Genomic DNA, 22110 nt, shown 5'->3' on the forward strand with positions numbered 1-22110 from the left:
AAGCTGCAATCTGATTGGTAGAAAATGAGTGCTGCAATCTGATTAGTAGAAAATGAAAGCTGCAATCTAATTGGTATTAAATGAAAGCTGCAATCTGATTGGTGGAAAATGAAAGCTGCAATCTGATTGGTGAACAGAGTTGTAATCTGATTGGTAGAAAATGAAAGCTGCAATCTGATTGGTAGAAAAGGAAAGCTGAAATCTGATTGGTGGAAAATGAAAGCTGCAATCTGGTAGAATATGAAAGCTGCAATCTGATTGGTGGAACATGAAAGCTGCAATCTGATTGGTGGAACATGAAAGCTGCAATCTGATTGGTGGAACATGAAAGCTGCAATCTGATTGGTAGAACATGAAAGCTGCATTCTGATTGGTGAACAGAGTTGTAATCTGATTGGTGGAAAATGAAAGCTGCAATCTGGGGGAAAAAGAAAGATGCAATCTGGTAGAAAATGAAAACTTCAATCTGATTGGTAGAATATGAAAGCTGCAATCTGATTGGTAGAATATGAAAGCTGCAATCTGATTGGTGAACAGAGTTGTAATCTGATTGGTGGAAAATGAAAGCTGCAATCTGATTGGTAGAACATAATGGCTGCAATCTGATTGGTAGAAAATGAAAGCTTCAATCTGATTGGTAGTATATGAAAGCTGCAATCTAATTGGTGAACAGAGTTGTAATCTGATTGGTGAAAAATGAAAGCTGCAATCTGGTAGAAAATGAAAGCTGCAATCTGATTGGTAGAAAATAAAAGCAGCACTCACCGTTGGGTAAGTGACATTTATTTTTTTTTTACTATGTTCCAAAATTGCTTAGTCAACGTTGGCATTCAAAGGCTTGTATTATTAATTGGTCTCATTTGGGCACATATAATGCAGAAAAACATGGATCCTAACTACAACCCTTCTTCATTAGGCTCCTGACTATCATAGAAAGCCCATAATCATGTGACAGGTGACAGAAGGAGCCTCCTCCCTCCTTCCACAGTTCAACCACTTAGATGGAATGGTCACTTATGACTGCAGCATCAAAGGGGTTAAACAGCCAGGATCTGAGTTACCTATGCTCTCATATATAGTATCAGGGGGATAAAGGGGTTTTCTCACCAACAACACTCATCACCTATATACAGAATGAGTGATGAATGTCTGATCTGACCGGCAGGGTCCACACCAATCATAGGAATCGGGATCGCTTCCCCTGTTGAGAAAGATATCCAAAGCAGCTCTCTGATGCAACCTTCAGGACAGTGTTAGGGGCCTATTAATCGGAGCGAGAATCGGCCGAATCGCAGCGATTATTATCGCTCCATAGAATAGAGAGAACGATCAGCCGATGATCGTGTCATCGGCTGATCGTTCATTTAGGTTCAGACCTAAAATCATCATTCGCCACCAGTGCATCGCTACGGTGGAATAGTGGTGCACGGCGGCGACCGACGATTTCAGCAGCATCATACATTACCTGTCCAGGCGCAGGTCTTCTTCTCCCGGTCCCGCGCCGCAGCAGCTTCGAAGCAGGGCTGTCTGAACTGACAGACCGTTTAGCCAATCTCTGGCCGGAACTGCTTCGAAGCTGCTGCGGTGCGGAACCGGGTGGAAGAAGGAGAAGTCCTGCAGCCCGGACAGGTAATGTATGAAACAAGGGCTGCAAGGACATCAGTAACGATGTCCCTGCAGCCCACGCTTAGCGATCATCGGGGCCGTGGAATAGGCCCAGTTTACATCGTTGATCAGGCCCTGCTCGGCCTGTGGAATAGGACCCTTGGGGTTCCTTTGAAGAGGATCTGTCACCCTCGGTGCCAGGGTAACAGGCTCCCGACCCCCCGCTAGAGCACCTTTTACGTACCTGATCACACCGGGTCCCGCTTCTTGATCCGGTCGGGTGAAGGAGATATCAGCGCCCGAAGCCCGGAGCGCGCGCGCTACTGAGATGAGTCCAACGCTCATAGAGAATGACTGGTGAGTCCGACGCTCTGTCATTCTCTATGAGTATTGGACTCATCTCAGGAGCTCGCGGGCCGGGCTTTCGGGCGCTGATATCTCCGTCACCCGACCGGATCAAGAAGCGGGACCCGGCGGGATCAGGTATGTATAAGGTGCTCTAGCGGGGGGTCGGGAGCCTGTTACCCCGGCACAGGGGGTGACAGGTTCCCTTTAAGAATCATGATTTGGGATTTAATAAACCAAGAACAAGGGGGACATAATCTGAGGTTATTGGGGAAAAGAGCAGAAGCAACATGAGAAAAAATTACATTACTGAAAGAGTAGTAGTTGCTTGGAACAAACTTCCAGTAGACGTGGTAGGTAAATCTACAAAGGTGCACTTGAAAACCTCAGAAAGTGATAGAAACACCACGGAAATGGAACAGGGACAGCAAGGGGAGCATGGAGGCGTGTAAGACTCCCAGTACTGCACCCCTATCAGACTAAGTAGACCATATGATACTGGTATAGTGTATCCAGAGGATTTTATTTTCTGTGTCACACAGGGATATCACTAGTCCTAAAAAAAAAACACCTGGGTAGTTGTGGATTTCTGCTAGTACTCCTACTGCATACTCCAATAAGACAGACTGTAGCACAGTATACTACTGCGTATACTAGCCGTATACCAGTATTCTGTATAATACTGGTATATTGTATGTGATAAGGTTAAATTTATATGTTGACCTCTCTCTATGGAGAGAAGCCAAAAACCCAAGTAAAGGATGGTTTTTTAATTATATCTAGAGGTGGAATCTGCAGTATTACCAGCTCGTTACTTATACGTCATGGACACAGATAAGACAATGTATCATGATTATAAGCCTGGAGAAAATGGCCCAAGTTTTATTATGGTAATCACATTTTATAGTCAGATAAAATATAGGGTGGTAACAAATGCTAATAAGACATAGATAAGGCGGTGCTAGTGATTTAGATATTCAGTCATGCGCAATGGCTTCTATATTAGTATTCATTATTATTATTCAAAAAGGTCAAAAAGGTTAGAACAATACATTCTCTGCAATGATACTTTCACATTATTCCCACTGTAACAGACAGGCAACTTTCCTCTGAGAACGGCCTTGAACGCTGATAAACATGTCCCTGAGGGAAATAGTTCTTGAGACAAAACATTCTTTCTAGTGTCCATATTAGAAGTTTTCCAAGGTAAGAAATGGTCCAACAATACGTTAACCCTATCAGGGACTCTCTAATGTGCTGGAGCTTCTGAGCAAGAGGCCTATATATATGTGTAGTCATATAGGTACGGTGCAGGTAGGTAAAATCGCATATCCTGGCCTTATCATATGTAAGACTAATATTAGTCCTGAAAATGACTTTTGGGAACAAATTTAACCAGCTGATATGTCCCTATTGAACAGGAGATGCAAAGGAGGAAGCTATGTCTCTTACCTTCATCCTCGGTGCCGTTCCAGTGCAGTCAATCGTTTGCTCCACGGTTCGGTAAGACTGTTAGGAGCACTGCCCGCCCCCATTGCGCCGATCCAGTCCGCCCCCATTCACTCCATTGATTATAATTAGAAAGGGGCGGGCCGTATAAGCCCAGTGGGGGTGGGCAGTTCTCCTAACAGTCTTACAAGACCGAAACACACCGTAACGGCGCTGAGGAGGGAGGTAAGTCACATACCTCCCCGACGTCTCCTATACAATAGGTACATATCAGTAGGTTAGATTTGTCTTTTAGGGTAAATTCACACGGGCGGACCCGCCGGGAGTCTCACACACGAAATCTGCAGCTAATCTGCAATAAACATATTATTATTATTATTATTATTAATACGTGTATTGCAGATTAGCTGCGGATTTCGTGCGTGAGACTCCCAGCGAATCCGCCTGTGTGAATTTACCCTTAGGGTAGCTTCACACGCGCCGGTTCCGCAGCGGATTTTATGCTGCGAGTTTGCAGCGAAATCCGCTGCGGATCTTGCACTGTGAAGCTCAATGGGTCCCATACGTATGGGACCCGGCCCTTTTAACCCCCCAGCCGCCACCCGCTCGCAGCCCCTGCCCCGAGCATACCTTACCTGCTTGGCGGCGTGGCTGTGTGACGCTCCCGACTCCCCTCTCTCCCCATCAGACAATCAGGCAGCAGCACTGATTGGCTGATGGGGAGAGGGGATCCAGGAGCGTCACACACAGTCGCGCCGCCAAGCAGGTAATGTATGCTCGGGGCCGGGGCTGCGGACAGGCAGGCAGCCGGTGGCTGGGGGGTTAAAGGGGCCGGGTCCCATACGCACAGCAGATCCGCTGCGTGTATGCGACCATTCAGCTTCACGGTACAGGATCCGCAGCGGGTTTCGCTGCAAACTCGCAGCATGAAATCCACTGCGGGTCCGATACGTGTGAAGCTACCCTAACAGCTTTAACAACTACTGGCGGCCTACCTACTGAACCTATTCCCTACACCTGCTCTGTCCCTGCTCCAGTATCTCTCCCTGTCACCAAGTGAGCCGAGCATCAGGTGACTTGGATCTGTATGCACCCAGATCACCTGATGCAGCTGGCCAATCACTGCTGTGCTTCCGGCCCACATGGCTGTGGCATAGCAAAATGTGCCGGCCTCTTCCCTGCAGGTTTATTGGCTGATTAAGGCCGCCAGACATGCGGGGAGGATACTCGCTATTTTACTCAAATACCACATGGTACACATCAATTATACCAATACTCGAGTGAAAAGTATACTCAAATGAGCATTCTCACTTATCTCTAATGGTGCGTTTACACAGGCAGATTTGTCTGACAGATTTTTTAAGCCAAAGCCAGAAGCAGACTATAAACAGGGAACGGGTCATAAAGGAAAGACTGAGATTTCTCCTCTTTTCAAATCCATTCCCGGCTTTGGCTTCCAAAATCTGTCAGATAAATCTGCCTGTGTAAATGCACCATAAAAAACATCTATCTATTCTAAGATAATAAGCAAGGAAATAATATAAGGGCGGACTAGATGGACCAGGGGGTCTCTTTCTGTGTTTGCGTCACCAGCTGACTATAGTCAGGGCACTGAAGTCAATGGGGACTGACCCCTGACATGAGCGGATTGCATCGCCTGCAGAGAGGCCACATGGGTCCCCTGCACATAATGCACATATGAATGGACAGGATCATGTGACCCCCTCCCCCTCTAAGCTGCCACATGACCCTATTGGTAAATGTGAGTAGCTCAGCATGCCTGTGCCAGTGTCTCTTCTCACGCTCTCCCCTGCCCCTCTCTCATCATCTATACCCCATTGTCCATCAGGGAACTATTGCTGTGGACACAATTGTTTCTGACACTGATTCATCCGGGCTTTAGGACCCTGTGGACTCTGGTAGTAGGAACCGGATGATCACATGACGATGATGTTTTCAAGGCAAGCCTCAAGTTTCAAGAAAAGGAAGAAGAATGAAGATGAATTAACCAAGTGCTGAGATTCTGTAACCCGGAACAGCAGAGGAGACAGGCGGTCATGGCGGTGGGGATGCACTGGCTGCTGCTGGGGTCCCTGTGCCCCCTGGTGAGTACCTGCCTCATATCACCACTTTATATCATACGTATACTATGCTATATCCTCTTATCACATCCGCAATCCTGACAACCCATATCATATGTGCATTATAGAACGTTTGTGTTTCATCTTCTCCGACCACCCTTCTCAGTATCTCTGCTTGCTGTCAGCGAATGCCATCATTCCTACATACATCCTGTTGCAAAACTACAGCTCCCATCATGCCTGGACAGCCAAAGCCTGAGCTTTGGCTGTCCACACCTGATGGGAGTTGTAGTTTTGCTACAGCTGGAGGGCTGAAGGTTCCCCATCCCTGGTATATAAACCGACAGTGAGACCACTACCGGAAGAAGAGCCGCCATGATGGGAACACTTCCCTGTCATGCTACAGAACACTTCAGGCTGTTCATTGCAAACGGTTGGTTTCTATCCAACCCGAAATGGCTGATTATAGGGAACAATATGGTCTGCACACCCGGATTAGCAGAGCGTGCATGGGTTGGAGTGGGCAGAAAGCTGACGCCAGAGTTGCCTGTGAAGAAGTCAGGAGTTGAATGTGTATGGTCATCTATAATATGGCTGTACGCCTTCATCTGCATTTGTGCAGCCGACTACGATCCCTTCTGTCCTGTCGTACACATGCGCGCTCAGCTAGGCCAAGCGTGCATGTGTTCTCATAGGGCAGGAATAGCTGTCCAGGCATGATGGGAATTGTAGTTTTGCGACAGCTGGAGGGCCGAAGCGTCTCCATCCCTGTCATAGAGAGACAAGAATAGTATTGGGCGTCAGTATTCAGCATGCCAATCTGTTTTTCTGCTGATATCATCTGTCAGGGAGAAGTCGCCATACACCCATACTGGAAGACGCATGTGGTTTGTGTGCAGCCCTTCTATATATCTTATCTGGATAATGGTGCGTTTACACTGAACGATTATCGTTTGAATTTTCATGATAACGATCGCATTTGAGCGATAATCGGCTCGTGTAAACAAAGCGAACGATCAAGCGACGAGCGAGAAATCGTTCACTGTACTCTTTCAACATGTTCTCAAATCGTCGTTGGTCGTTCGCTAAAAATTCGCAGATCGCTTTGTGTAAACAGTCCTTCACCGATTCACCGATGTGTGAGATGGGCTTAAGCAATCTTACAAACTATCACAATACCGATTTATTATTTTTTTTTTATTTATTTTTTTATTTTATTTTTTTTACCGATTTATTCATCTAAACGCTGATCGTTATAAAAACCAAATTGTTGCTTCAAAATCGTTAAACAATCAATTGGGCCAATTATCGCTTCGTGTAAAGGGACCATTACACCAGGTAGTTGTATTATATATTTTATGCTGTTATTGAATTAATTTTGTGCAACAGCCAGATGAAAACCACATGACTCGGGGTACTGTGACTCAGTGTATGCCATGAGCCGGATCATAAGGTCTGTGAGTATCCGCAGCATAAGGCTGGATTCAGACATTGTGTCAGCAGTGGAGATGAGCGAACCTCAAGCACGTCCGGGTTCATCCGAGTCTGAGTGTTCGGCTGCTGTGAGGAGAAGTTGAATGCAGCCGTAGGGAGGCCTGGAAAACCTGGATGACCACAGCGTCCAACACTTGCTGGCCTCGGTTTAACCCTCTGCAGTGAAGCTCCCTAAATGGATGCTACTATTGGTCCTGTCCTACACCAGATGTCTTCTGGCCTGGTCTCTCTGACCGCAATCCCAAGTAGCCATTGGTCATGAACATGTGCTTGTTGGGAATTACGCAGGACTGTTTGTCCAAAGCTTAGTCTCACATCTCAGTCAGCAGTCTACCAGCTCAGACAGCAGTCTCACAGCTCAGTTAGTAGTCTCACGGTTCAGTCGGCAGTCTCATAGCTCAGTCAGTTTCTCACATCTCAGTCAGTGGTCTCCCATCTCAGTCAGCGGTCTCATAGCTCAGCCCTCTCTCCACATCTCTCTCACAGTCTCTGCTGGACCGGAGAGTTAACCTTGGCCCTCAGGTCAGGCTTTTCGGTTACAGTTCTTTGCACACACAGAAGCATCCCTTACATCTAGGCTTTGGTAGCCGTCCTTCCTTATAGATCTGACATTTTCACCTCACCTTCATTTTAATCTTGGTAGATCCCATCACTGGGCAGACAGATTCAACCAGAATTATCCAACAGGATGTTCTCTCCAACAACCTTGGCCTGGCCGTCCCTGAAGAAGCTGCTGACAGCCATACCTTATCCTGTCTAGATGGTTGTTGGCGCTATGTCTTCCATCCCCTTCACCACCATCCTTCATCCCCAATGGTTGGGCCCAAAGGAGGGCTCCCATACTTATTTCTGGTAGACTGGGCTGAACTTGAGAACGGGGCCTAAACTGGTTTCCCTGAACACTGGGCTGGTCAGTAGCTATTGGGTCTTGAAGGCTTAATACTATTGTAGCATTAGCCAACGGGGACACAACCAGCTCCGTTTCCTATTGGCAGTAATCATGTCCCCCTTGATCGGACTCCCACCGGGAGCTTCTACACCCCATTATACGCCACCATCTTTCCACCCCGCAATGAGAACACCGGCATAGATCATTTTACCTCAGAATAGTTCAGTGGATGAGCAAGCCGCCCGTAGCAAGCACCACTGTGACACCGATGGCTTCTCCCACGGGGCATGAACACTTACTTGTTACGTCACTTTACATGCTGGCACCATGAACAATAAATGGTTGACTCTTTCCTCTCTTTTTGCAGGTCTGGGGATACCCATCCTTCACTATTGACTACGACAGGGACTGTTTCCTGAAGGACGGCCAATGTTTCCGCTACATCTCGGGCAGTATCCACTATTTCCGGATCCCCTCTGCCTATTGGAAAGACCGACTTCTGAAAATGTACATGACCGGGCTCAACGCCGTTCAAATGTAAGATCTGTCATCTTCTACAGATTATAAACCATAGGCCCAACAACTCAAAGATGTCTACGACAGTGAGAAAGCTGCGGCCCTCCAGCTCTTGCAAAACTACAATTCCCATCATGCCTGGACAGCCAATGGCTGATGGGAATTGTAGTTTTGCAGAAGCTACAAGGCCGCAGGTTCCCTATCCCTGGTTTACGCCATAGTAGTGGTGGTGTTTTTTGTCAAAGCTTAGCACAGCCGTTAATCTCCCAGAAGGGTTGTCGTCCATCTTTCCCAGAGACCTGATGACTAATCTGCTTATAAACAAGCAGACGCAGGAGATCCAACCCTACAGAACTAGGCAGCTATAAAAGATTATATAAAACACATGGCTACTTCCTTCCTGAAACAGCACGGCTCTTGTCCACAGACTGTATATAACGTTCAAGTCAAAGGAGATTAGCTGAAATCCAGTGGGCAATAGTAGCGCAATTTTGGAAGGAAGCAGACATGTTTTTCTACCCTTGTACTATCACTTTAAAGGGGTACTTCAGCAAAAAGAATTTTTTTTGTTGCCAACCAAGTTTTTTTTATAAAGTTATGTAGATTTGTAATTTACTTCTATTTAAAAATCTCCAGTCTTCCAGTACTTATCAGGTGTTGTATGTCCCGCAAGTGGTGTATTCTCTCCAGTCTGACACAGTGCTCTCTGCTGCCACCTCTGACCATGTCAGGAACTGTCCAGAGCAACTGCAAATCCCCATAGAAAAAGTTTGTTTGCTTTGAACAGTTCCTGACATGGACAGAGGTGGCAGCAGAGAACGACTGGAGAGAATACACCACTTCCTGCAGGACATGTAGCAGCTGATAAGTACTGGAAGACCTGTGATTTTTAAATAGAAGTAAATTACAAGTCTATATAACTTTCTGAAACCAGTTGATTTTCGCCGGAGTACCCCTTTAAATTGGCCACCGGGTCGCAATCTCTAGAGCAGTGTCATTCAACCTGTGGCTCTCCAGCTATTGCAACTACTACTACTACAACTCCTGTCTGGCCCTGACCGCCAAAGGGCATGGAAGGAGTTGTAGTTTTATAACAGCTGGAGAGCCACAGGTTGTAACATACTGATCTATAGCAATAGCCTCCAACCCATTGCCAGCCACAAGGCTGTCAGAGTATGATGGGAGTTGTAGTTTTAGAACATCTGGAGAGCTTCTTATAAAAGCCTACAGTCTGGTACACATCAGTAAGTGTTTTTGCAGCCCTTCCTCAGGGGTTGTATATAGAAATTATCCAGACGACCCGTATAGACGGAATTCTGGATAATTATTACCTTCTCTGTGTTAATCCACAATCCTTGCTGTCTAGATATGTGCCCTGGAACTTCCATGAGCCTCAGCCAGGGGTGTATAACTTCAGGGGAGATCATGATCTGGAACAATTCCTGAACCTGACCATGGAGCTGGGACTTCTGGTTATCATGAGGCCGGGACCTTATATCTGCGCAGAGTGGGACATGGTAAGGCGCCGTGCAATAACTGGGAATCCTTGTGTTTATAACCAGTCGTTTTACACTGGTTAAAGCCAATCTGCAGGTATGCCCTCATGCTTTACACTGAAGCTCTGCTTGGTCAGATTGGTTGCTGTGCATTAAAGGGGGCAGTTCCCAAAAAATATATATATTTTAAATCAACTGGTACCAGAAAGTGAGATTTGAAATTTATTTCTATTAAAAAATACCCAGTCTTCCAGTACTTATCAGCTGCTGTATGTCCTGTAGGAAGTGGTGTATTCTTTCCAGTCTGCTGCCACCTCTGTCCAGAGCAGGAGAGGTTTTCTGTGGGGATTTGTTACTGATCTGGACAGTTCCTGCCATGGACAGAGGTGGCAGCAGAGAGCATTGTGACTGGAGAGCAGAGAGTGACTGGAGAGAATACACCACTTCCTGCAGGACATACAGCAGCTGATAAGTACTGGAAGACTGGCGATTTTTAATAGAAGTAAATTACAGTCAGAAAATCAGTGCATGGACAGGTGAGATTCTATGCACCAATAATAGAGGTGGAAATTTACATTTCTGCGTCTCACAGCAGCACAGAGCATATAAGGAGGTGTAGCTGCTGATGAAGTAAGAGAATGTTACCCATGTGATTATATTGATATATGGCTACTCTGCTACTAAGTAAATGAATATTCTGCTACATACAGCAAAGGAGACATGAAACCTATAACTCTGACATCTGTCTTGCTGTACGATATGCGTGAGTGGCCGATCTGTCATGCGTAGCTGATCATAACATCACATATACATCACATATCCGGACAGCTTTGTATTGGTTTCGTTATAGTTGTTAGCTTAGTTGTTAGCAGAATGATTATAACGGCCATGTCACAGAGTATACAGGGGGTGATGGGTCTCGCTTCTTGTTGGTCTCTGTATTAGGGAGGACTTCCGGCCTGGCTGCTGAATAAGAAGGACATTCGTCTGCGCGCCTTTGATCCAGGTAAGAAATAATGTGATGAGGAATACTACCATGTGATCCCTCTATGAATATCCTTGTAGGATGTAAGTAAGCCCTGGCGGGCAGTGTCCTCTCTCCCCATGTACCAGTCTGCCATTTACCTTATTCATGTAATGTTCTGTTTATCATCCACTATCACTTGTATCTGGAATCAAGGGCGAGCTGTAAATAAATAATAATAATGTTGGAAATATTGTAAAATTTTAAAAATCATACTCACCCTACCAACTCTCATGTGTCTCTGGTCCCCTCTCTGTCCTGGTCCTTCTTCACTTGACATGTGACTGAAGCCTCCAATCACAGGATGCACGGGAATTAAAGTGGTGAGGGATTAGTAGGATGAGTATGTCAACGTATTCCTTACATTCTACAGTGTTCCCAGCTTTTTTGGCTGTCTGGTTGGTTCCTAGTGTCTGTCTGGTTGGTTCCTTATGTCTACCTCTTTAAAACACAGTGTGAAAAGAGTCTTCTCCACAATCCGGCATTACATACAGCAGTCTACAGTGTAATAGGCTGCCTCTTCCCCATAGATCACAGTGCCATTTTCTGTGTTTTAACTTATATAGGAGTGAGCATTTAAAGCGACTCTGTACCCACAATCTGTCCCCCCCAAACCACTTGTACCTTCGGATAGCTGCTTTTAATATAAGATCTGTCCTGGGGTCCGTTCGGCAGGTGATGCAGTTATTGTCCTAAAAAAATACTTTTAAACTTGAAGCCCCATGCCCAACGGGAGTATCTGTGCCCTAACTTTGCACCACCCCTCCGTCCCTCCTCCCCACCCTCTTCAGCATTAGGAATGCCACTGGAAAATTTTCTCCATGCTGAACATTATACGGGTCCTTAACGATCCAGCCCATGTGCCGGGCTACCACAGGTGGGGAATATGAGGCAATCTGCCGGGAGCATTCCTAATGCTAAAGAGGGCGGGGAGGAGGGACGGAGGGGTGGTGCAAAGTTAGGGCACAGATACTCCCGTTTGGCATGGGGCTTCAAGTTTAAAAGTATTTTTTTAGGACAATAACTGCATCACCTGCCGAATGGACCCCAGGACAGATCTTGGATTAAAAGCAGCTATCCGAAGGTACAAGTGGTTTGGGGGGGGGGGGGGGTCAGATTTTGGGTACAGAATCGCTTTAAAGTAAGTCTGTTAGCTTCAATTCCCATTGCCATCCCATCCTGCTGACACTGTTAGATGCTGTTAGGGCGAGGAAACACCTGGTTTCTTTCAAATATCTGTCTGTGGTTCCAGAATGTAAGGCTGCATTCTCACGTTCCGTGTTCTTCACGGAGCACGGACGTGGAATACCTGTAACAGACTTCTCCCCCGCCTGGGCAGCATCTGTGATAAGATGCTGGGAGCGGGGGAATTGTACAGATATGCACCGCGCTGTAATGAATCAGCCGTGCGGTGCTGTCATTACAGCGCGGTGCATATCTGTACAGTTCCCCCGCTCCCAGAATCTTATCACAGATGCTGCCCGGGCGGGGGAGAAGTCTGTTACAGGCATTCCACATCCGGAACATGAAAATGCAGCCTTATTTTCTGGTACAAAGAGGCATACCCAAGCTCCTTATATACTGAGGGCTGTAACCTCTCCTCGCTCCCCCTCCCATCCTTCCCCTGCTCGCTTCCAGGTGACTGTCAATCAAGCAGGGATAGGGATCAGAGGGGGAGTAAGGGGGTATTACAGCCCTCAGAATTTCAGGAGCTTGGGAACGCTTCTTTGACTCTTTGTTTCAGAAAATAAAAGCATTTTTCTACATTCTAGAAGCACAGCTGAATATATGGAAGGTACCGTGTGTCTCCTTACCCTAACAGCATCTAACAGTGTCAGCAGTTTGGAAAGTGAATTGCAGCTGACAGATCCCCTTTAAGCCGTTCATTATACATAGAAGCAGATGTCTCATCCATGTCCCCTCTGATTTCAGATTATCTGAATGCTGTGGACTCCTGGCTTTCCGTTCTGCTCCCCAAGTTGCGCCCACGTCTGTACAACAATGGGGGGAATATAATCAGCGTCCAGGTAAAGTGACTGATCCTTAGGATACTATTACACAAAGCGATTTTTCGCCGATCAACGATTAATAATAAACAATCTCAAAAGACCGCTATGGCGAACGACCTGAAATCGTTAGCCCAATTACACAGAGCGATGATTGTTACTTATGATCGTTATTGCGGTCATCATGTCGCCACTATTGCGACGACTGAATGACGTCTTATTCCATGCAAACAATTTGGGAACGATCAAAGATAAAAATAGATCCAAATTCTATCAAACGACTAACGATTTCTGGATAGTCGTTTAATCGTTGTCTGCTATTACACTAAACGATTATCGTTCAAATCTGAACGATCTAATGATTTTTCAAACGATAATCATCCCATGTAATAGGGCCCTTAGTTTTTGTATCTAGTGGAATGTGCCTTATATGTGGGTGGAACATTGGTAGGAACGTTCATTCCCAATCACTGCCCGGTGTATGAGGCCCCGACGCCATCGACTAATGCTTGTTGTCAGCTGATCACATCTTTTATGTGGTGTTAAAGGGGCACTCCGGCAAAAGTCTTTTTCTTTCAAACCAACTGGTTTCAGAAAGTTATATAGATTTGTAATTGACTTCTTTTTAAAAAAAATCTCCAGTCTTCCAGTACTTATCAGCTGCTGTATGTCCTGCAGGAAGTGGTGTTTTCTCTCCAGTCTGACACAGTGCTCTCTGCTGCCACCTCTGTCCATGTCAGGAACTGTCCAGATCAGTAGCAAATCCCCAAAGAAAACCTCTCCTGCTCTGGACAGTTCCTGACATGGACAGAGGTGGCAGCAGAGAGCACTGTGCCAGACTGGAGAGCCTACACCACTTCCGGCAGGACATACAGCAGCTGATAGGTACTGAAAGAGATTTTTAAATAGAAGTAAATTATAAATCTTTATAACTTTCTGAAACCAGTTGATTTGAAAGAAAAAGATTTTTGCCGGAGTGCCCCTTTAACAGTAATGGTTTGTCAGCAGCATAGGGATGTGTTACCAACAATAATGGAAAGAGACAGTCACATGATCGTTCACAAGTAAGACTGATCATCTGTGCAGCTGTCCACCACCCTCTGCTGCTTACTGTAATGGTTTCCTCTATCGTGCACCAAGGACAATAACTTACGAGTGAAGCATGTGCCAGTGCAGGAACCATTGTCCACATACTGAACATGATTTGTTTATGATCCTTCAGGTAGAGAATGAATACGGCAGCTTCCTGGCCTGTGATTACGGTTATATGCGCCACCTCCATACCATGTTCCGCCTGTACCTGGGGGATGACGTTGTACTATTCACCACAGACGGTAGTGCGGATTACTTTCTGAAGTGTGGCACCTTACAGGATCTCTACGCTACTGTCGACTTTGGTCCAGGTCAGCGATCTATGTCTATACTTCCAGGGGTGCTTCCAGGTGTGGTGGAGGTTTACCGCCTCAGATCTGAAGCATCATTTATGTGGGTTAAAGGTGTTTAAAGTGATATTGTCACCCCCCTTACTCTTGTTTCATTTCATCAGTGGACAGAGTCAACTAGGCGGGGCTTCAAGGCAGTTGTATCCCATCTCCTGGCTGAGGAGAAGACCCAACCGCCATGAAGCCCCGCCTAGTTGACACTGTCCACTGATAAAATGAAGCGACATGTCAAAAGTTTTGATCAGCCTGGGTTTCAGTGTTCAGACCCTGACAGATCAGGAGAAAGAATTGGGAGAAGTCCACACGCAGCACATTCCCCTCCTGGCTCCATGTCACGTGATCAGTCAGACTTATAATGTAAGGGCCCGATTACACAGATTATTACACCTATTATTCGTCTGTATAATAGAGACAACAGATCAGCTGATGAAACGATCATTGGCTGATTGTTTCTTTAGGTTCAGACCTAAAATGGTCGGACGCACATCGTTATTACATGTAGCGATGCACGCCCAATGATTTTAGGACTGGTGACTGTGTGACTACATGCCTGTCCATGCTTCCTGACATCCTGGTAGCTTTGGACCACTCCTGGCACTGTCTCTGTGAGTGGCTGAGTGACCTGTCACCTCAGACAGTGCAAGGAGCAGGCCAAAGCTAGCAGAACATCAGGGAGCATGGACCGGTATGTAGGAGTTTATTTTTTTACAAGGGCTGCATGGACATCGCTAACGATGTCTGTGCTGCCCGATTGTCAGGCAGCGTATGGGCTCAGTAAGCGCGCTCACTTACAGAAAGTCATCGGGCTGTGTAATAATGCCCTCAGTCTATGAGCCCAACTGTATTCACTGACAGAGTGGAAAGCTGCCATGCTGTCCTCTCCCTCTCGTTCTCCTGATTGGTACGGGTCTGAACACCCCGACCTGGACCGATCAAAACTTTTGACATGTGAATTTTTTTTTTTAAACGCAACAGTGACACTTTAAGCTTTAAGTGTCTACTACATCTTGATTGTCCCATGAAAATAACCTGTGTCCTCATAGGCTCCTTTTACACGCACAGATAAATTACTTAATCGCTCCTTTCGCGATCGACAAGTGACAATTTTTTTTTTTCTTTTAAACGAGACGATAAATCACTATGAAAAGTAGTTAATGCATTCGTAAATATGATCGTAATTGCGTCCGTATCTTTATACTGTGGCTGACCAGTGTTTACACTCAGAGTTGAGAACTATTAACAATGATTTTGAGGTCAGCTGAAAAAATGCAATCAACAATATACAAACAAATTTTCGTTGATAGTTTGACCGTTGCCGCGTTTACAACAGAAGATTATCGCTTAAATCAGAACAATTCAACAATTTTTTTGCACGATAGTCGGTCCGTCTAAAAAGCCCTTAATGGGGTTATCCAGCACTACAAAAACATGGCCACTTTCTTCCAGAGACAGCATCGCTCTTGTCTCCAGTTTGGGTGCAGGTTTTGCAACGTAGTGAATGAATAGAGCTTAATTGCAAACCGCACCTGACCTGGAGACAGGAGCGGTGCTGTCTCTGAAAATAAAACCACCAGGGGTATTGTACTAGGGAGGATCCAGGATAAAAGCAGAATTTACCCACACTGTCACTCCAGGCAACAGAGACTTCATAGGGCGGGAAACTTTTATGAACATTAGAGCAAATGTACGACATGGAAATGAACTTATGGCTTTATCTTTATTGTCTTTCAGTGGACAACGTGACTAAAGCCTTTGAACCTATGCGCAGATTTCAGCCCAGAGGACCCCTGGTAATGGCATCACTTCTCTGCACTCAGACATATTGATCATCTCTGATCCCCTGCCTATAGATTGGGTTGCACATATTGATGAATATCCTCAGGACGGACTATAGGGGCCCATACAGACAGCAGAGGGTCCTTACAGACAGCAGTATATGGGCCCCTTTCAGTCTAGTTGCTAATTTCAATTCTCTGTGTAAGAGAATCATTATTACCATGCCTTGCGTGCAGTCTCATAGGCCATATGAAGATGTGTTAGTTTCCCTTGTGCCCCATTGCATACTGTGTCGTCTTATATGTCCCTCATTGCTGTCTCTAAAGGCATTGTGCTTTGCTGTATTGTTTCTACTGCAGGTGAACTCTGAGTATTACACCGGCTGGCTGGACTACTGGGGGGATAAGCACGCTGTGACCCCAACAGACAGGGTGGCCCAAGGTCTGCAAGCCATCTTGGAAAGTGGCGCCAGTGTGAATATGTAAGCGCATAGCTAGGCCATTGTAATGGGATTGCAGATCAGTGCTCTGCTCTCTGTTAAATTCTTCTATGTTCTGCACTCTTTCAGGTATATGTTTGAGGGCGGCACCAACTTTGGTTTCTGGAATGGTAAGAAAAAACGCTCTCCCCAAAAATGGCGCAGGTGTCACAGTGCATTAGGGTAAAGGTCCCCTGGTTAATATATATATATATATATATATGTGTGTGTGTGTGTATACAGGGAAGCTAGGATCCGAGCTTGTGCCTCGGTAGGTTAGTAGGATATTCCCATCTCCAACATTTATGGCATACCCATAGGATACGACACAAATGTCTGTCATCTATAGGATCCACACCATTTCTAGAGCCGGGATGGGGAACCCTCAGCCCTTCAGCTGTTGCTAAACTACAATTCCCATCATGCCTGGACAGTAAAGATCTTTAGAATGATGGGAATTGTAGTTTTTCAACAGCTGTAGGGCCAAAGGTTCCCCATCCCTGCTCTAGAACAAGACCCCCTTAAACCCATTTGGCCACATGATCAGGATGTATCCCTATGTAATTCTCACTTTATACCTATAGAGCTGGTCCCCGTCTGTGCTTGTTCCCAGATAATTACTGATGTTAACCCTGTTTTTTCTTTTATCCTCAGGAGCCGATTTTCCAAGAATCTACAAGCCGATCACAACCAGCTACGATTACGATGCCCCCTTATCCGAGGCAGGGGACCCTACAGATAAATTACTAGCAATCCGTTCAGTCATTAGTAAGGTATATACTCTCCCTACATGTGCTCTGATTAGTAGTAGTTGATATAGGGATTGTGCACACGGCAGAGACGTCTGTAAGGGCCCTATTACACAGAACGATAATCTGCCCACTCAGGCCGGTTCATCAGATTACCGCTCTGTGTAATAAAGACAACAATCATCAGCTGATCGTGCCTTCTGGTCCTGACCTAAAAATCATCCAACATTGCCACGTGTAATACGGCCCTAAGTTTTCATGGTTCTGAGCCTTATCCACATGGCGTTATACTATAGAGATATTATCCACTTCAACCAGTGCTTCTAGCTCCGTAATATGGCCACAATTTTTTACTGTTTTCCGTGTATGTTTGCTGTACGTGTTGGGAAAGTTGCCGGCACATACATCAAATCTATCCATAGGTTCCCATTTATTTTCAGTCTACCCTTAAAGCGACTCTGTACCCACAATCTGACCCCCCAAACCACTTGTACCTTCGGATAGCTGCTTTTAATCCAAGATCTGTCCTGGGGTCCGTTTAGCAGGGGATGCAGTTATTGTCATAAAAACAACTTTTAATCTTGCAGCGCTGTGTCTAACGGCCGGGGCTTACATTTGTATATGCATTAGGCTGGCACACCTCCATCCTTCCTCCCCACCCTCCTCAGCATTAGGAATGATCCAGGAACATTTACTGCTGTTTAAGCATTGCACAGGTGTATAAACGATCCAGCCCATGTTCATTATACACACAGGTGAGGAATAGGAAGCAATCTGCCTGGATCATTCCTAATGCTGAGGAGGGTGGGGAGGAAGGACAGAGAGGGTCTGCCAGCCTAATGCATATACAAATAAAAGCCCCGGCCGTTAGACACAGGGCTGCAAGATTAAAAATTGTTTTTATGACAATAACTGCATCCCCTGCCGAACGGACACCAGGACAGATCTTGGAATAAAAGCAGCTATCCGAAGGTACAAGTGGTTTGGGGGGGGTCAGATTGTGGGTACAGAGTCGCTTTAAAAGAGCAGCTTTACTCTTTTTTTAGCTGGACACATAGATTGTGATTGAGCCAAAAAGATGCTGGAACTGGAGCATGTTGGAGTCTGAGCTTGCAGCATTTCATTACTGGCTGAAGAAGTTGGATGCCGCCCTATGGAGTCCGGGAAAACATAGATGCAGCCATAGGCCATAGACTGTATCCATGTTTTCCAGGACTCTCTCTGGGGCTGCATCCAATGTAATCAGCCGCCGGTAATCAAATGCCAGAAAGATCCAGCATGCTCCAGTTGCGCTCATCTCTAGTTACATGCTTAAGTGTTTTTTTTTGTTGTTTTTTTTTATATAGTTCCAGTCAGTGCCACAAGGACCCATTCCACCACCCACTCCAAAGTTTTCCTATGGTTTGGTTACACTGAAAAAGGTGAGTGTCTGATACAACTCATACAGACGTGGTCTCCAACCTGTGACACCCAGCAACTGCAAAACTACAACTCCCAGGATGCCCTCCCGGCATAAGTTATAGTTTTCCAATAACCAAAAGTTGGAAACCACATGATAAAGTATGGCCGCCTGCAGCCCCAGATCACTGATGTCCCCTTCCTCTTTAGGTTGGAGATCTTGTGGATCTATTGGATATACTGTGCCCTGCTGACCCCTTTGTGACTCAGTACCCAATCACCTTTGAGGATGTGAAGCAGGTGACGTCTGTACATGTATTGTGTCACCATTGTATGCATATATCTGGGTAGTACATGTGACTAGTTTTTTTACCTATTCAGTATTTTGGATTCTTGCTGTACCGGACCCGCCTGACCGGGGACGTCCCTGAGCAGACTCCTGTTTCATCGCCAGCTAATGGAATCCATGACCGCGCTTATGTTTCAGTCGATGGGGTAAGAGATAGTTACAGCCTTAAAAAGAATGTATCATCATGGTACTTTTGCTTTAAATGAAGACAGTATAAACTAATGATACAAATGCTGAACAGATCCATCTATTACTTGCATAATTCTATGCAGCCGTTCTCCTAATATGCGGGAGAATGGGCTTTACGCAGCAGTCTACCTATAGATAGTATAGATAGACAACTGCCAGAGTGTGCTGGTGTTCATGAATATCCTGGACTACAGAGCACACACACCTAATGGAAAGGACTAGTTATTGTCCTTTTTATTGAGGAGGATATCTCTGAATCAGCTGCACAGAACCATGTAAGTAATATCATTCATCATAGTCATAGTATAAACTATCTACCTATCACGCACATGTATATTAAATGGCTTACATCACACTACCAGCAAGCTGCTGACTGATTCCATGTAATACAATGCTGCTTAACATAAGTCCACTTAATTTTACAGCAATTTTACGGCGTGCTGGAAAGGGACAGCCTCAAGAAAGTAAATGTTACAGGGAAGGAGGGACAGTGGCTGAATGTTTTGGTCGAAAATATGGGAAGAATCAACTATGGCAGCGATCTCAAAGACTTCAAGGTAAAGACCGTAACCGGATGTCTGAGACTTCTCCCCGCACTCTTTACGTACAGATAATGAAGTTTATTTACTTAATTGTACTAGGGGTTAATAGGTAACCTGACGCTGGGGACTGACGTCCTGGAAAACTGGAAGGTTTATCCCCTAAATATGGATGGTCCCATATCTCAAGGGTGGCCTCACATAATGGCTGATCAGATCCTGAAGACCCCGCAGACTGACAGCACGACGGGTCCGGCCATGTACAGCGGAACCTTTAAAATCACTGACATTGGAGACACATATCTGAAACTGCCCAAATGGTCAAAGGTAACAAAGTATAAAAGCATGTCATACAAAACAGCTACTTTCTTATATTGGGGCAACTTGATTCATCACCTGTTTCTGGGCTCAGCAGAATAGTGATTGCAGCTCTGGAGTATAATACAGGATGTAACTCAGGATCAGTAATGTAATGTACACAGTGTCCCCACCAGCAGAATAGTGAGTGCAGCTCTGCAGTATAATACAGGATGTAACTCAGGATCAGTAATGTATGTACACAGTGACCCTACCAGCAGAATAGTGAGTGCAGCTCTGGGGTATAATACAGGATGTAACTCAGGATCAGTAATGTAATGTATGTACACAGTGACCCCACCAGCAGAATAGTGAGTGCAGCTCTGCAGTATAATACAGGATGTAACTCAGGATCAGTAATGTAATGTATGTAGTTTATGTACACAGTGACCCCACCAGCAGAATAGTGATTGCAGCTCTGCAGTATAATACAGGATGTAACTCAGGATCAGTAATGTAATGTATGTACACAGTGACCTCACCAGCAGAATAGTGAGTGCAGCTCTGGAGTATAATACAGGATGTAAGTCAGGATCAGTAATGTATGTACGCAGTGACCCTACCAGCAGAATAGTGAGTGCAGCTCTGGAGTATAATACAGGATGTAAGTCAGGATCAGTAATGTAATTTATATACACAGTGACTGAACTTTGTATACTGGTCCTTAGAATTTGTCCATGTTGCCAGCAGAATAACAGTATATGAGTTGCATCCACATATATAACGAATGTCTGGTTGTCTTTCTTCACCAGGGACAGGTATGGATAAACGGCTTCAATCTTGGACGATACTGGCCCGTACGAGGACCACAAGTAACCCTTTATGTGCCGGGCACTATTCTAAGCTCTTCACAGGTCAACAACATTACTGTGCTGGAACTGGAGAACGCTCCCGATCAGCCTATGGTCATATTCCTGGACAGGCCCATACTGAATGGGACTTATGTGGGGAAAATGAGAGGCGACATTGTGAGGTCAGACAGCGGAGCCCTGGACTTATAGAAGTTTCCTGTCTAGTCAGGTGACAATGTTACTGGGTAAGGCCTGGAAATGGTGAATGTCGGCTCCAGAGAGGAACCAGTCTTACAATAAAGCTGCTGCCACAATGCTGGGATCAGGGGCTATAGAAGTATCCCAGACCTTGGCTACATCTGTGTTACCATAAAGGTGGCTCTTAAGGCCACAGGGACTGAATGTGAATCTCTCAATACAATCCTCTCTGTTTCCTCCTGGTACTTGGATGATTTGCACTTTTCTGATTTTTAACTTTTCGTTTATGGGGTCACATCACACCCCAATGTATGTAAATAGATGTCAATAAAGCGAAACGTCACCTTTCATTATGATTGGATACATGGTCAACGCATTTCAGTCCTTATATTAGATCTTTGTTCATTTTTACTTATTTTAGAGGTGAGGTATTTTGGCCCTGTAGAGATTTGCCACTGACGTTCCTTGGAAACTATCAACAAGCAGGTTAGCCGCTTTGTGCATTTGTAACCTTAAAGTGTAGCTGTTATTTAAAACTGTTTTGCAGAAATCGATAGTACAATCGATTTTAAGAAACACTGTAATAGGTTTTATTAGACAAAAAAATCTCTTTCTGTACTTAAAAAGCTTTTTTCATTACAGTGGAGCAAAGTAAAGATGGGTTTTGCGTTCTAACCTATAGAGGGGAGGGGCTGAGGGGGATGAGTGAGTAGGGAGAGGAGAAAAGCAGCTGTACAAGTTTTAGACTGTCTGGGCACATGAAACGGTGGATTCACAGGTACGAAAAGTCAGTGCTTATCTAGGAACTTGGTGAGAGAAGATTGCAGGATATTATTTTGCAGGGCTGCCTTTTCTCCTCTCCGTGCGCTGTCATTCCCCCTCGGCCCCTCCCCTCTCCATAGAGCATAAAGGACACAGAAATCCTGCTTCTTCTGAAGT

General features: G+C 45.4%; 1 protein-coding gene across 2 annotated transcripts; it reads left to right on the forward strand.

The window, feature by feature from the left end:
* Positions 1-613: 613 nt before the first annotated feature.
* On the forward strand, positions 614-21532 carry GLB1L (galactosidase beta 1 like). Of its 2 annotated transcripts, none has more exons than XM_069982571.1 (16): positions 614-771; positions 8231-8400; positions 9746-9896; positions 10821-10881; positions 12832-12926; positions 14128-14308; positions 16079-16137; positions 16483-16604; positions 16692-16732; positions 17256-17374; positions 18697-18771; positions 18959-19048; positions 19130-19243; positions 19712-19843; positions 19928-20152; positions 20935-21532. In XM_069982571.1, exons 2-16 carry the CDS (start codon positions 8369-8371, stop codon positions 21181-21183), a joined length of 1746 nt encoding a protein of 581 aa, XP_069838672.1. In that variant the 5' UTR covers positions 614-771; positions 8231-8368; the 3' UTR covers positions 21184-21532. The 2 variants fall into 2 exon arrangements, with proteins under 2 accessions (XP_069838672.1, XP_069838671.1); XM_069982570.1 differs by lacking the exon at positions 614-771 and adding an exon at positions 5306-5504.
* The last annotated feature ends 578 nt before the right edge of the window (positions 21533-22110 follow it).

This window comes from Dendropsophus ebraccatus, chromosome 9, assembly GCF_027789765.1.
Source record: "Dendropsophus ebraccatus isolate aDenEbr1 chromosome 9, aDenEbr1.pat, whole genome shotgun sequence".
NCBI classification, from domain to species: Eukaryota; Metazoa; Chordata; class Amphibia; order Anura; family Hylidae; genus Dendropsophus; species Dendropsophus ebraccatus.